We start from the raw sequence: 14,282 nt of genomic DNA on the forward strand, positions 1-14,282 counted from the left end.
CCAACAGTTAATAAAAAAATCCTAAAACTTTGGAAGAATTATTTTTTTTTCATAACTATTTTGATAAATACAGCTTGAAGAAGATACTATTTAAGACAGAAAGATCCTATACATCAGTAATTGGGGTGTATGGGTGGGTATGTGTGTGTAGCTTCCTGAAAGATAGGATTGAAACAAAAGTCAATGGTGATCTTCCTATTTTCAGGTCTTTATATTTTGCTAAATATATTGTCAGAAATTCACTACTAAAACAGATGCTGCTACTCAAGATTTTATCTCCGTTTCAGCCACTGAGGGTTAAACCTCAGATAAGGAGTGAAAATATTGTAAAAGACCACAGCAATTCTTGTGCTGTGTATAGCCTAAAAACATCTAAAATTTCTATATGGTTTCTCCTTTCTTTTTTGCTAAGAACTGCTCCTATATTAAGACTATGATACATACTAATAAACGTTTAAGATATGTAGACATGTTCTTAAGCAATCTAGCAAACACAGACACATTGGAATTCCCTGCCAGTTTTGACAAGGGAATATTAATGACCCACATTCCTTTATCTGCCACTGGTTATTACTGATGCTGCAGGGAACTGCAGACAGTGAGATAGTTACCCATTCTGAAGTTTCTCCGGAAACACTTTCTTTTAACAGTTGACATTAATCTAAATGATTTGGTTTTGTCCAACTCTGCTGGGCCAGTAAAATACAGTTCCCTTATCTAGATTTCCTGGTGTCTGGAAAGACTGGAGACCTTGGGTTTCCTGACTCCAGTTTAATACATGCTCCAGAAAACCCAAAAGTTACAGGGCTTTCGTAACTGAGGAGACTTCACTGCCTCTACAGTCAACAATGTTGCCAGGGCTTAAAGGCTTCTAAGAACTCTGGAGCTTCAACTCAGCTCTGTTCAGTGTTCTGCTTTGGAGAGGTAGTGGCCTGCAATTACCTAAATTAACAGCAGCTGTGAAAGACACACAGAAGTAATCTTCAAAGCTGCAGAGCTAAACTTACAAAAATGTTCAGGAGAATCATTCCATAGTTGTTCTTCAGTTTATTCTGCAGTTCAAAGCCCTGGTAAACTATATTTAATTCTGAATCTACACTTCATGAAATACACATAAATCTTTTCTTCATATTAAATGTTGAAATGTTTTGTTATGTATACATTTAGAGATAACCCAAACGCCTTCTTAAAAATTACATGAATTAGAAAACTATAGTCCTCAAGCAGGTATCAATTTTGCTGTTGATAATTTTAAGCAAGTTAAACATATATGGTGGTAATTATGTATACTCCTGGAATTAAATTATTCAAATTTGCTTTAGTGTATGGACTTGAAAAATAAGGGTTGGATAAATCCTGATATATGCAAACATCTGTAATAACTGTAGCTTCTGTAACTAAGTTAGTATGTTTGGAATGCTCATATACTCTTTTCACTTCCCTCAATTCTCCATCTCAAACATCATATATATTCCAAATCCTTCACTTTGCTGCACTGCAAAATGAAGATATCTTGAATGGTTTGGTATAACTAGCTGTCTCACTTTTCTCTAAGACATTATTGACATATTTTAATATTATATTTAAGAAGTGCTAGATAAAATTCTCTTGTAATACTATATAATTCTTTTTTGTAAAATCAACTGGAAAATGTCCTAAGGTTGAACTGTAGAGAATGTAGAGAACATATAAAATTTCCTGCAAAAAATATAAAACAAAACTGAAAGTCTTTTTTTTTTTTTTTTTTTTTTTTTTACCTGAAAAGGCAGTCCATATCTAAACTACTTTGCATACATCACAATTATTAAAAGAAAAAACAAGGTAAACAAAGGGCTATATCTTACACAAAATGGATGCTCTCAGCACTAAGATATAAAGATTGATCATAGTAAAAAAGTATCAATAAAGAACACTAAGATTTTGTGTTTGGATTTTACAAGATCTTGCTACTGCCCGCAACTGAAAGCAGTAATTGAAAGAATCTTTTTTTTTAAGATGTCAGAGTTTAAATCTGAATCTAGTCTGACAGAAATTTATTCACAATTACCAAAGAAGCACATACTAAGAAGTAAATAATTTCTATGTTGGGCTTGTCTGCATATAGTGTTTATGAAGCTATTCCAGCATATTGGGTTTTTTTAGTGTAAACCACGTGTGTCCAGTAGCAAGACTTACTGTAAGATAATTACTTTATGCAATATAATTACTTTGGAAGATCTATTTAGGTTAGTTTAGTGTTGTATACAAGTACTTAGGAAAAAAAGTCAATGTGGGCTGCATGGATGTATTTCAGTTTGCCAAAAAACTTTTTATTTTATTTTAGTTTAGTTTTTAATGGAAGAATGGTATTGACAGGGAAAAAAACAGGTCTTCTTTAAAAAACAAAATAAAGGTATTAAATGGAACGGGGGAAGGGGGGAAGAGGAAAAATAGCCACCTTATGTTTGATTTCATTAATAGTAAACAACCATATTTAGGTCCTATTTAAATATTAGTTTGTTTCAATCATCCCAAAATTTGTTAAAAGTTCTAGCCCTTCTGGATCCTGGTCTAGAGAAGATTGTGAAGCCTTTTTTCTTAGACAACATGATGCTAAATGACATATATGTATCATGAGACAGAGAGTGAAATAAGCATTATTCACATCTCAAACAAGTGGGAATGGAAGCAAGTTACAGTACTGATATTGTTTATGGTAAGTATTTCTGTTTGTCTTTTGATAGTCAGCTCAACCACTTTTACTGAATGAAGAATTGCGGGTTCCCTTCTGAAAGAGTATCACAAAAGAAGCAGCAAAAGCAAATTGTCAGAGCAGAAGCTATGTAACCAAGAATGAAGGAAAAGAATTAAACAGACAAAATTATTTGAACACAGCTGAGAATTTGGAAGTGCTAGTTACTAGGCCTTTCTTGGGGTAGAGAAGGAACACATTGTGTGCTGTGAGAGCAGATTTAATTACTGAAAAGTAGGATGCAGAATATCTCCAGAAAATTATTTTGTTCTTTTAATATAAATTAAACTCTTGAATTTCAAAAGCTGAGACACTAAGAAAAACCAGAAATAAATATTTTAAAAACATTTTATATTTTGTATATTTCCTTGAGCTCAGTGATTAACTTGACACCTCATCATTACAGAGGTCAGAAACAGACAATAGTATATCATATTCCATAGTACGAAAAGAATTCTGTTACATAAGAATCTCTGAGACATATACGCTTCTTGTTATGAGACAAACCTGCAGAAAGCTTCTAGTAGAATACCATTAAGTAGATACTATTTTGAAAGTTCATTTAGAGAACACAAAAAGCCAGTACTTTTTATGACAATGTGATATTACTAATTTCTCAGTAGATGTAGATAAGTATTGCCTTAAAACATTTGCCATCTACACCACTGAGAACAAGGCAGCCAATGATAAACACTGTGAGCTAGCAGACTGTCCTTCTACAAATAAGAAGGCTAAATAATATTTTCCTTCCTCAGCATATTCTGTAATATCCTCTCACAGTGTACACAGAAGCTACAAATACCAAAAATAAATGGAGGCAACTAAAAAAAAAAAATCATATTCCTCAAGATTTCTCACTTCTTAAACTTACAAATAACACTTTAACAATAAAAAGTAAAGCAGCAGAGGTAATTTTGTTACTTTTCAATTTTGCTTACTTTGTTCAATCAAGCATAAGCTTAGTTTCTGGATTAACAGTAAGAATCACATCTTGGTCACATGTGTAAGGGGCATGATGCACTCATCCAGTCAACCAGGGAAGGGTTTTTTGGCATTTCCATCCTGTATCCCTTTTGAGTGGTGGCCACAGAAGCATTTATCAGCCTGTGCAAACACACTTCAGAGCTTGGTGTCCTTCACAATGATAGAGAGGAACAAAGATGTCTCATTCTGTCCCTCAGCTGTAAGGGTAGTTTGTAAACAGGAGAGACATACTAAGGAGTACCATTGGGAATCACTTCAAAAGCATGAAGAAGGCTTGCTACTTGGATCTCACTCACAGTGAGATCGGAAGAGTTCCTTATCCATTTGCTGTTACTTTGGGAAGAATACAATGCAGCAGCAATGTCATATATCTTCCGTAGTATCTTGGTGCTAGCCACATAAAAATGATGAACATAAAAAAGGAGGTATGTTTTTTCCATGGTGACAGACTAACAAAAGACAAAAAAATTGTCCCCTTTGTCTCAGCTGCTTCTCACCACAAAAACATAATATAGTAGACCTGCAAATGTTAGTGAAGAAGTTCAAGAGCCCTGGACAACACTAGGGTCCGGAACGCTTTACAGAAAGCTATAAAACTGGAGCAGTATCTCTGAAAGCAGAGGGCAGACCAACTCCAGCACAGCAGGAACTAGCAGAAGACCTAATCATGCAAGTCAATCATCTTTCTGTGTGTCTGCACACCAGAGACTCACTGATCCTCTCTCTCACTCAGCCAATAAAACAACTATGTCTGTAGAAATTCAGTGGAAGAGTAAAATGTTACTGTGACTCTCAGAGTGCTCCTCTTTTAGATTGGTACAACAGAAAACATTATTTAGAACTCACAGCATTACTGCAGTATTATGTGGAATCACATAAACACATACACAGCACACAATTTAATTCATACTGTATAATGTCTACCATTTGTATATATATATATATCAATATTCATGTGACTTAAAAATCTGTGTCTATTAATTACTTGACAATCATAGTCTTTTTCTTTAATCTCATAAATTAAGAGAAAGGAATATGCTGTATGGTTTCAGAACTGTATTGTAAAGGGATTTAAATAATTAAATCTGACTAGATATAGGAGATAGTGCATTGACATCTAGCTATCAGAAGCATCTTTGGTCTGTGTAAGGGGTATCACAACCTTTTAATTGAAATTTTAACCAAGTCAATGCAAATGAACAAAATCTGGCATTAGATTTTTCTCTCTCTGTATAGGAATGAAGCTGGGTTAATTAGCATTGATAATACACAACTGTGGGCTGGCTTCAGGGCCAGTGGGTTGGCCAGTGTAGATAAGGTGCAGGTGTGGCGGGTTCTGTTAAGTGGCTGAGAGCCAATGAAGAGAGAGCAGCTGAGGAAGAAGTAGAGAGAGGACACATGTCCTGGATGAGGTGAGACAAGGAGAAGGCAGTAGAGGGATTGGCATGAAGAGTGTGTTGGTATGTGACAGTAAAAGACCTTGTTGCAGCCAGCTAGTTTGGAGAGTGCTGCGACACCTTTCCAGTCCAGTTCTTTCTATAAATCCTTGGAAAGAAAAGGAATGTAGGAAAGGATGTACAAAGCTGAAAAATCATTCAACTGTAAAGTTCACATTGTAAAAAGGACTATATTAATTTATACAGACTCTGGGCTTTCATGCAATTTCTCGGTAACACCTTCTATTAGTAGTAAACAGAAAATAAAGGTAATTTCAAAGGATAAGCCTTTTCCTGTAAAATAAAAACTAGCCAATAAAAGCCTATTTAAAGCGACCATTTCATATTCACCTGGTACATGTGAGAGTTCACTCCCTGCATTTCACAGTACCACTACCCACCATGGCAAAAGCTCTTAACAACAAAAATACACGAAAGACCAACAGAAGTAGACATTCTTTCAACATTCTAAACAAATCAACACTATTTTTAAATGAAGCGAACCTGCACTTCTGTTCTTAGAAAGTTATACTTTCCTGCTCAGTTCTCTCATTAAGAAAATACAGAAATAGTAAAGCAAGATATCAAATCTACAAGTTCTTAGCATCATTGTCTGCTTATTCTCTATTCTGCAATATCTTAACAGAGACTCTGACCTAAGACTTGGATAGCACAAATGAATTTGTCTTAAATAATTTCTATTTCTTTTAAAGAATGAAAGAAAATAAAGGGGGAAAAAGTAGCATTATTATTCCATTATACTTTAGTTCCAAAATCCTAGCAGTATTTCTCAACTTTTTCTTAGCTGAAATTTCCAATATTTTAACTTTTTTAAAAAATCTTCCTGATTTTTTCATTTGTAAGTATTTTTAAATTGTCATTGTCTTCCTCCTATTGGCTAATAACAAGATACAATAGATACTAAGAATTAACCATAGATGATATTGCAACATTATAAATCCCTCCAAGAAGATAACCTAATGTATCTTTGCTTGGCTGCCTTCTATTCTTGTAACTCTGCCTAGTAATATCTACCACTTACAAAGACAAATACACAAAATTAAAAAGTACTGGCTATTGTGAGTTCCTTCAGCACAGATCAGCTGATTTGTGAAAGACAGTCAGTGGTATTCAGGGTGGGGTGTTTTTAACTTACAATAACAGCACTCTTCATGTATTATCTGTCAACATAACTGATGTTTTTAACATGAAACTAATAATGATCACATAATATGACAGTGTTGTATAAAATAGTGTCTAAAAGGAATAGAAAAAAAAAGTAATTGATCTGTTATCTTGAAAAGACCTTTGCTTTGTTCTCCAGTCAAGATAGTACACTAGTCCTGTAAAGAATAAGATTATTAATAATCTGCCCTTGAAAACACTACTTACTATTAATTAGTAGTAATATTTATTAATATATAATTTTTACTCTTTCTTAGTCTATTTTAAGACTGCATCTTGCTGTCCAAGCCAGTTTCATGGAAAGTAACTCCCACAAAAAGACGATCTTTGTGCATCTTACAACCTTTATTCTTCATGTGACACTCCATAGATTCTAGCAACACTACTTCCAGCAAAGTTCTAGCCAGCAAAGGCAAATAGTTGACCTCTATTTTGTCTGACGCTACTTAAAATAAAAAAAAAAAGAGTAAGTGTAATACAGTAGATTTAGAAAATTGAATCTGAAAACTATATCCTGACACCAGCCAATTTTGAAGTAAAATCCATAGTAACCTTCAAAAAAACCTGTCCTCCTTCCTCACAGAGAATGATGAAAGAGGGAACCTTCTGTTTAACATAACATGGTTACAGAAACTATACTTTTCTCTCATAAGTACAGGAGTAACAAATGAGTTTCTAGTGTTTGAATTGTCTTTTTTGCAAATTGACACTCATTTTGGGTTACCAAAACAATACTCCCCCACAGGTTAGACCCTCCATTATCTGAAGCAGAAAAAATGTACCAGTTTCTAAAAATCTGTTTCCTAAGCACAGAATTTACTTTTAAAATAGGTGGAATACTACAACTGCAGAAACATCCAATGCATGGGCCAACTTCCCCATGAATTATTTGCTGAATAAAGTGTTAAAATGTCCTTTGGCTTCACCTTAGACACAATCACCCCAGCTGGTCAGTAGTTACCTGGACAGAGGCCAAAAAACCTCAGCTGCCAGTACTGGACAAACATACATGTTTTCTCTGTATTTATTTATTTATTTCACTTTCATAGAGCTACAGTTAAAAGGAAGAAGTCTTACTACACATGGAAGTGGAAAGACTTTGTACCTTTTTCATTGTTGTAGTTTAGTATACCTAGGCTTCAGGTGATAAGTAGAGTAGTAAGGAACTCTTCAATATATTTCCTGAGAACTGATTTATCTGACTAACACCGGGTTTATTCTTGTGTATTCCTACTTAAAACAACCGCTCCTTTGTTTTTTACATAGAAGTGTGAAAGTCTTCAAAAGTCAGAGCTGAAACAGTTATTCACTGGTGATGTATTTGCATAGTCAGGAAGATTCAATAGGAAAATACCCCTCAATCAACGGAACGTTAACAGTCAGCTTGTAGCATGTAACGAACAGCCAGCTTTAGTAAACCTGTAGGTCAACAGGTAGAAAGCAAATGGCTTTTCTCATTTGCACATTACTTCTGCAAGAAGACACAGGACAGCTGGGGAGAATGAACACATGTAAACAAGGCAGACTTAACGATTTCCTAACGAAAAAGAAGATATTATCTTCTCATTAATAGGTAAACTAATTGACCAAAACACAAGTTTCCCATCGGTACAAGTAAACATAGGTGCTTTTTCTCACTGAATTGTCACACATTTAGGCCAGCTATTAAGTTGTCAGTTCTGCTTGATTTGTTTGGCTACTGTATTCTGTGACAGCTGTTGGAAAAAAATAGATTAGAACAACTGTTGTGGCAGTTACAAAAGGCCTGAAATTTTAATTGGACTGGATATTAATTTGGGAGTGGTATCTTGGTTTTTTTGCAGTTTCTGGTGGGGGTTTTTTGTTGTTTTTTAAAACCAAAGTTAAGAAAGAAATATTCAAAGAATGAAGATTTTTTAAGGGATTTGACCAATGCCTGGGGTAAGCAAGGTTGGTCTTCATTTTGACTATGTAACTTTGTGGCAATAATCTTCACCATCTGAGATGGAACCATTAGTTGCTTAAGGCGCATTAAGAAGAAAAATAGTAAGGACGCTGCACAAATAATCATCTTCGAACACCAGCCGTGATCTAGAATGGACCTTGCAGTGTTTTAAGAATTACTCAAAAGGAGACTCGTTCTGAGACCCTTAGAAACCACCAGGTGAGAAAAAAAAGTGCAAATGAATAATAAGCTTACTTTCAGCATCAGTATAGAGTAGCAAGCACAGGAGCACCACCATTGTCCTGACTACGTGCATCATCTGACAGCTTGGCACCAGCATGCTTTGGCGGCCTTTTCCTCACTGGCTTAGAAGCCACTGGGAGTCTGTCCGGTCTGAAATTTCAGATGAAGTATTTTCAGAGCCTGTGGAACAGATAAGAAAAAGAGAAAAATACAGTTAGCAAGAACAGGGCAGAGATTTTCTGGGTTTTTTTGAGCATTCACAATTTGAGGCAAAACAATTTTAAAGGGCAAAAGTGTAAGTGAGAAAGAAGAGTAAGCTTGATTCATTTCAGACTACTGGCATATACCAGAAGATTCAAGGTAGGGTATATGTTAGCACTGATCCAACATATTTCTCAGTGCACCTTTTCTACCATAATCAAGCATCTCTCACACCCTGGATCTTTTGTCATATTCAACAGAACCTTCTGAATCACAAGACCTTAATTGTTGACAAAGTTTAAGTAAAACACATCGCTGGAACACACATGTTGCAAGAAGGGAATCAAAGTGGATTCAATATCCAGAATAAGAAGTCCACTTGCAAGCAGCATACTGGGAGCTGATGCTCTGGCATCTGGTAAGAATAACACAGAAAAATCTGCTTCATGAGATGTTCTTAAAGCTAGACATGAAATCTAGACATAGGTATCAGAGGTTACAATTCCTGTTGTGATTTCCTGTACATATCTGATATATACCCAACAGAAATTCAGCATTGAAGAAATGGCTGAGAATCCAATTCAGTCCAACTCATTTATTATGATGCATAATTTAATATGACACACAGGGAGCATTAGAGCTCAGGTACCTGAAGTGTCTCATTCTTGTCCAAATTTACCACACCTAAACAATAACATATATTAAAGAATATAAAAATATTTTTCCCTCTCACAGGGAACACTAGAGATATCCCCAAATAGCCTGACATCACTAAAATAACACTGACATGTAATTTTACTTTTCAAAGGGTCTGCAACACGTAAGCTTTGGCAAGTTTGATACTATCTTTTTTGTTACCACACGAGTGGTTTCCATGAAGTAAAGATAAAAAACAAAAGGGTGGAGAAAAAATTATACTAATTACCATTCCACAAGAAAGATCTTACAGATTTGTGGGTGATATAAAGAGTGCATTTTACAGTATGGTGTGACACTCAAAGAAATCTACTCAAGGAAGAAAAGACATGAGCAGCTGGCAGAAATCTACAGCTGTTATGAATCTCTTTTATAAAACTATCTTTTGAATCAGCTGCTGCCATCAAAAAATACAAATCTAAGAAATCTTCATAGGCAAAGTGCTGAAGACACCATCTCCCCCCTTTCATTGCTACCATCTTCATGCCAGCATTTCAAATGACAACGAAGTCCATGAGACAATAGTCCTGTCGGACTCAATTTGAGTCTGTGCAAGAGTATCAGAGCCAACTGCTACATAATGATTCCAATGCTCTCACAAGGATGGAGATATATGAAATGTACTCTCAAGGAAGAGGTGATTTTGATTCTGCTTCTTATAGACTGCAGGAATTACAAGGGAGCCCTGAACTGTCTCCAAAGACAGCTCCCTTGTGAATAAAATTTTATCTCTTTATTGGCATGCAAACACGCTAGCTGACACATGAAGGTAAATGGCAGAAATGTGATGGGTACTAAGATTTGTATCTGAACCATAAACTGCTCCCTTTAGCAGAGGAGGAAGTGGAGTTGAAACAACACTGATAATTAATAAGGGGAACAGAGGAGGGGGAAAAAGGTAACCAAAAACGTGCTTGTTTTACAGAAATGTCTTTTTAACAGAGCACTGGGGATTATTTTGACACATTACAAACATTCCCATCAAAATATTAGATGTGGTATCTAAAAGAGAAAGTATTATTAGTTACTTGGAGAAAAAAAAAAAAGGGGAATTTTAAAAATCTCATGATCCTAATATGTGAATATGCTTTTATCCTCTATTACCTGTCTGCAAATGAAGGGATGGATCACAAAACCCAACAAAGAAAAGGGTGAGAAAAAAAAGGAGCTTTTTTTTTTTTAAAAAAAAATAATTAGATTGACATTCCATTCTCTCTAAATTCACATAGAAGCAGTTGGGAATACTGCATTCATTGCCTCTGCCTTGAAGGTGATACTCAGTATCACTTCAATGATAAAAAGCAAAACCCTCAGTACTTCCTTTCTTTGCTGCTTTCAAGTTTCATGGCTCCAGCTAACCTGAAAGACACACTAAGGTTTCCAGCAGACCCCCTTGCCTCTTATTTTCTCTTCACTGGCCTATGCATCCATAGCTAGCTTCTAGGTTTTTAAGTTAAATATACAGAAGCACTTGAATAAAGCTGGAGGGTGGGTCCTTTTTCTTTCCAGTGAGCTGAAGATGCACTGTTAGTAGAGGCATGCAGATGATGAGCTAATAATACTAAAGAGAAGCAAACCAAGAGAAAATCAGGTGCTATCAAGCCTCTCCACACAAGTCTGCCTCAGCTTTACCTACAAAAAAGCAAAGTTTCCGCCAGGGACGCTGCTACTGTAAATTATACCAATCCTGAGATCATAATCATCTGGTATGTAGGTCTATACTTTATTTGTGAAAACTAACATGGAAATGCAATTCCTTACAAAGACTAAATGCAATTATCAAACACATATTAACTTCTAAATCAAGCTACCCTAATTCCAAAGTAAAATTTTCATCTAATGCATTATAAATTCTTAAATGAGGTAGTCTCTTCCCTTTTCTATTTCTTCCTGACAGTGGTTTGTTACATCCAAAGTGTGGTACCAGTGACAGTGAAAACACAAACAACATTTGAGGCACCAGGTCATACTCGCCTCTTCCACAGAGCACCAACATTTGTCTCACAGAGTGAATTTGGAGTGAGGCTGCTCTTAGCAGCCTGGTACAGCATTCACAATGCACCAGTGCAGAAAGATGAGACTTCTTGGTAGAAAACTGAGCACAATAGCTACAGAGAAATCAATAGTGATTAAAAAAAACCTCTCTTTGTGAAGCTTTAATAAAAGCTGGTTTTGTTTTAGGGTAAGTACTGCATAACTACTGTATTAAATAATCTTAGATCATCTCCAGAAAACTACCTATGAATAATTTCTTCCACAACCAATTTTCGTATCTTCCTCAGACAAAAAAGTTGTTAATAAAAAGGTGAAAACGAAGTGAAAACTAGGTAATATAACTTTCATTAGCCCACTCGTAAGTAAGAGCATAGATTTTCTCTGATTAGTGGTATCTACCAATAAGATCAGTAAAAGCAGAGACATTCAGGCCCCCAGAGTGTTCAGTGCAGAGACACAAAAGAATTCTCCTCAGTTGGGGTACAGGAGATGATAGCACCTAGGCATGGGCACATTCACCAATTATCCTCAAAAGGATCAACTGGGTGAATGAAACATCTGAACACTGAACTACTTCCCTGCAGTTTACTTTATGTCATGGCTTAACCACAGCCAACAACTAACTACCATGCAGCAGCTTGCTCACTCCACCACCCTCCACCCCTGAGGGATGGGGAGGAGAGTCAGGAAAAAAGGTAAAACTCAAGTGCTGAGATAAGAACAATTTAATAATTGAAATAAGATAAAATAATAACAACAACAATTATAATGAAAAGGAGGGAAAAGAGGAGAGGAATAAAATCCAAAGGGACAGGAGGAAAAAAAAAACCCAAAGTGACACACAATACAATGGCTCACCACACACCGACGGATGCCCCCAACCCATCCTCAAGAAGCCAGCCCCAGCCAATTCCCCTCAGTTTATATACTCAGCATGACATCCCATGGTATGGACTACTCCTTCGGCCAGTTCAGGTCACCTGTCCTGGCTGTGTCCCCTCCCAGTTTCCCGTGCCCCTCCAACCCTCTGGCTGGCAGGGCCCAAGAAACTGGAAGGTCCTTGACTTCGTATAAATGTTACCCAGCAATAACCAAAACCATCCATGTGCTATCAACATTGTTCTCACACCAAATGCAAAACACAGCACTGCACCAGCTACTAAGAAGAGAATTAACTCTATTCCAGATGAAACCAGGACACTTTTAGTACCAAAAATAATCGTTTAGGTCCTAACAGAGCACTCAGGAGGAGATGCTCCCTGGACCAAGACAGTTAAAGTTATAGAAAATGCTTACCTGAAGGCAAGTCTTAGAATTAAAAAAGTAAACACTAATTTTATTGATCTGCTTGCTTTTCCATGCCTGTATGTGCATGTAAACACTTGATAACTTAACAGAAATTTAACAGCAGGGAAGAGCTCTCGGAAGAGGCTTGAACACAGACAGAAAAGAAGTCATAGCAGATACAGGAAGCAACATGGAAAAAAAATCCAGTAACAGAAAATTCTGGAATACTGGAAAGTGAAAATATGAGAACTAATTTGTGCTACTAAACAAACAGGAGTTGTAATTAAACTTTTCTGAAGTTTGAATCTGTTCAGAGATAGAATTTTAGTTCCTGGCCATCTCTGGTCTGCCACAAGGACTTACAAGAAAACTGGATACATCTTACTTGTGTTTTTTTGTTGTTTTTTGTTTTTTTTAAAAAAAGTTTCTTTAAGAACAAGCGACAGGCAAAGAACGAAAGAGAAGACTGTGTTTACATTCTGTTTCTACATTCATCACACCCACAATCCTAAATTACATCCATTCCCTAGCCACAGATTTCTAATACCATACATATGCAAGTGAAGAGAAACAAAAAAGAAATTTGAAACATTACTAGAATCAAGTAAAGGAAAAAGTACCAATACTTCACATCTTTGCATATCAATCAAGATCCCTCCTTAAAGAAGAAAATAAACAGATTTCATAGACAAATCTTGGCTGCAAAAACCTGACTGACAGCTGAATTATTACTAGAAATAATAGGAAATAAAATTAATGCTTATAAGCTGTTTAACCAAAATAAATTCAGAAATACCTCTTGGTAAAACAATGTCTTTTAAAGGGAAATAAATGTATTTTCCAAAGCAATGAGGGAAATTGTTAGAAGTTCTACATTTACATTGCTCTTTTATTGATTAAACTTGATAAAAGTTTTCATTGTTGACCTGCTGGAGAAGTTCTACGCTTCCTTCATTTTTTTATTCTTAAAATAAGCCAAAATGCAAACACATGAGTAAGAAAATTTAAAAGACAGATGTGTTGAGTGTTTCAAAGCTTCATTTTATCAGTCCCTGGATAACAATACACCTTAATCGTCCTCAGTCATTCCTGAATTCCTCTATTACTGTTATTCCATCACAAGTGAGCACCAACCCTGGAACAGCAGGTTTCTGATCTCAAGAAGGCCTTTGAACTACATCACTGTAAGAGCACCACTGAGTTGCAGCGATAGGCGGAATTTCGCTTGTATTAAACAACTTCATGCATTCAATCTGATTCTACACTGTAATTCTGTTCTGGACTTCAGCAAGGATTATTCTGTTACCATGCTGAACTGAAAATGGTATTTCAATAACTGAAGAAATAAAGGAAATAGATAAATTAAATTAATTTAGTAAATACATTAATTCAACAACAGCAAATTACATTAAATACTGCATCACAGATTTGTTCTTCTCATGGAGAATGTTGTTTAGAAGTATTTTTTTACTTACAGAAATACTGATGTTCGTATGTAACCTTAAACCACACACAAAAAAACTCCGCCTAATTTCATCTTTATGCAGCTTCACTCACATTCCAAATCATGAACTAAACAGCAATTTGTAAGTTGTCATGT

At 35.7% G+C, this 14,282-nt stretch overlaps 1 protein-coding gene across 20 annotated transcripts in view; it reads right to left on the bottom strand.

Annotated features, from left to right (window-relative positions):
• Positions 1 to 14,282, bottom strand: part of PTPRD (protein tyrosine phosphatase receptor type D) — a 467,311-nt gene that overhangs the window by 285,165 nt on the left and 167,864 nt on the right. For all 20 annotated transcript variants that reach the window (XM_080372008.1, XM_080372009.1, XM_080372005.1 and 17 more), the window contains exon 2: positions 8,516 to 8,683. In XM_080372008.1, coding sequence (XP_080228134.1) covers positions 8,516 to 8,600 — 85 coding nt within the window. In that variant the 5' untranslated portion in view covers positions 8,601 to 8,683. The remainder of the gene's footprint in view (positions 1 to 8,515; positions 8,684 to 14,282) is intronic.

This window comes from Falco punctatus (genome assembly GCF_963210335.1).
Source record: "Falco punctatus genome assembly, chromosome: Z".
In the NCBI taxonomy this organism is placed as follows: Eukaryota; Metazoa; Chordata; class Aves; order Falconiformes; family Falconidae; genus Falco; species Falco punctatus.